This window comes from Scomber japonicus, chromosome 24, assembly GCF_027409825.1.
Source record: "Scomber japonicus isolate fScoJap1 chromosome 24, fScoJap1.pri, whole genome shotgun sequence".
Lineage (NCBI taxonomy): Eukaryota > Metazoa > Chordata > Actinopteri > Scombriformes > Scombridae > Scomber > Scomber japonicus.
The window spans coordinates 387,900-389,431 of NC_070601.1; the positions used below are offsets into that span (position 1 = coordinate 387,900).

The 1,532-nt window shown below is 54.5% G+C and overlaps 1 protein-coding gene across 1 annotated transcript; it reads right to left on the reverse strand.

Moving 5' to 3' along the window:
- Window positions 1-586: 586 nt before the first annotated feature.
- LOC128354276 (putative claudin-24) lies at window positions 587-1,246 on the reverse strand. The gene has a single exon (XM_053314535.1). It carries the CDS (start codon window positions 1,241-1,243, stop codon window positions 587-589), a length of 657 nt encoding a protein of 218 aa, XP_053170510.1. The 5' UTR covers window positions 1,244-1,246.
- Between the last annotated feature and the right edge of the window lie 286 nt (window positions 1,247-1,532).

Genomic DNA, 1,532 nt, shown 5'->3' on the forward strand with positions numbered 1-1,532 from the left:
AGTGAGCAGAAGGAATGATATTTATGTTACGGCTGAAGTAGAGTTCAGTAAGACTTTAAACCTGTGCATTCTTTAAAAGAGTCCAAACCTTTGCCCCGCTTGGTATTTCATGTCAGAAATCTGATGAATGATAATCTCAAATAAACATTTTAAAATCTGGTTCATTGAGAAAATCATTTTAATGCAGTTTTTTTCTCTTCCTGGATGATTTTAGATTTTTAACAGCTGGAGTTTGTAGTGATCCAAGAAAGATTTAAGATTTAACATCCTGCAAACTGTGTTACTGTTTTAAAGAGTTGAACCTGTCTGAAGTCTTCCTGATGAACCACATCAAAAAGAAAACAAGAGGAAATAAGCATTTGTCGTGCAGCTGTGTGCCCAGATGTTACTGTTTGATGTTGGAGCACCAAAAACACCAAAAACACCAAAAACCTGAATTAGTCTGTCTCGAGGTTTCATCCTGACACAGTTTGAATGTTTGTTTCTTCTCGGTCGCAACGTGTTTCAAACATTTCAACTTTGTTCTCCTTCCAGATGTTTGGACGTGACGAACATGACAGACAGCAGATCTACAAACAGACACGTCTCACACGTACTCAGACCTGGTCCTGATGGAGAGGCGTCCAGGCTGCACCCTGACCAGAGGGATGGGGGAGGGTGAGTTACAGTTTTCCTTCTGCAGACACAAACAGGAAGTGAGCAGCAGGGTTCCCGCCACCAGGTGCAGCACACCTGCCGTCCAGCCGCAGAACAGCGCGTCCCCAAACTCCCAACGCGGCAGCAGCTCCGGCAACGACTCATCGAAGTACCGCAGCACGGTGAGGTGGGCGATGTACGACACCGGGACGAGCCCCAGGACCCCGGTGACCAGGCACAGCGCCCCCCCGGCCATCTTCATCACCCGCTTGCACCGCCGGCCCACGCAGCTGTTGACCACGTGCATGCCGGGGACGGCGAGCAGGAGCGCCAGCAGGCCGGCGGCCAGCGTCACGCACATGAGGATCCGGGCCAGCATGATGTCCGGAGGCAGACCGAGCATGCTGTTGTACGGCCGGCACTCCTGCACCCCCAGCTCCTGCACCACGCAGGTCCCCCACAGCCCCAGCTCATAAGTCTCTGTGGTGAGCAGGTCTGTGGAGAGCGTGAGCCAGGTGGACATCAGGGTGGTGGCCAGCGAGCAGAGCCAGGCCCCCCCTGAGAACAACACCCCCAGCAGCTCCAGAGCACGGATACTCGGATCCATGACGGCACCGCTCCGAGTCTGAGGATCCCCAGGTCTCCTGTTCGTCCCACTCTTTACCTCACTGTCAGGAGGGGGGGGCTCCTCTCCATCAGTCCGTCAGAGTGATATCCTGTGAGGGCCGCCAGACTCTGAAGAAGCCGGTCCAACATTCAACATTCGTCTCCAGCTGAGAGCTGTGACTGCCAAGCCTCACCCCTCCCCATCACTGCCCCCCCCCCCTCCTCCACTCTGCCCCCCACCCCCCCCCCCCCCCCCCTCCACTCTGCCAGCCTTCAGAGGGGACAAGCAC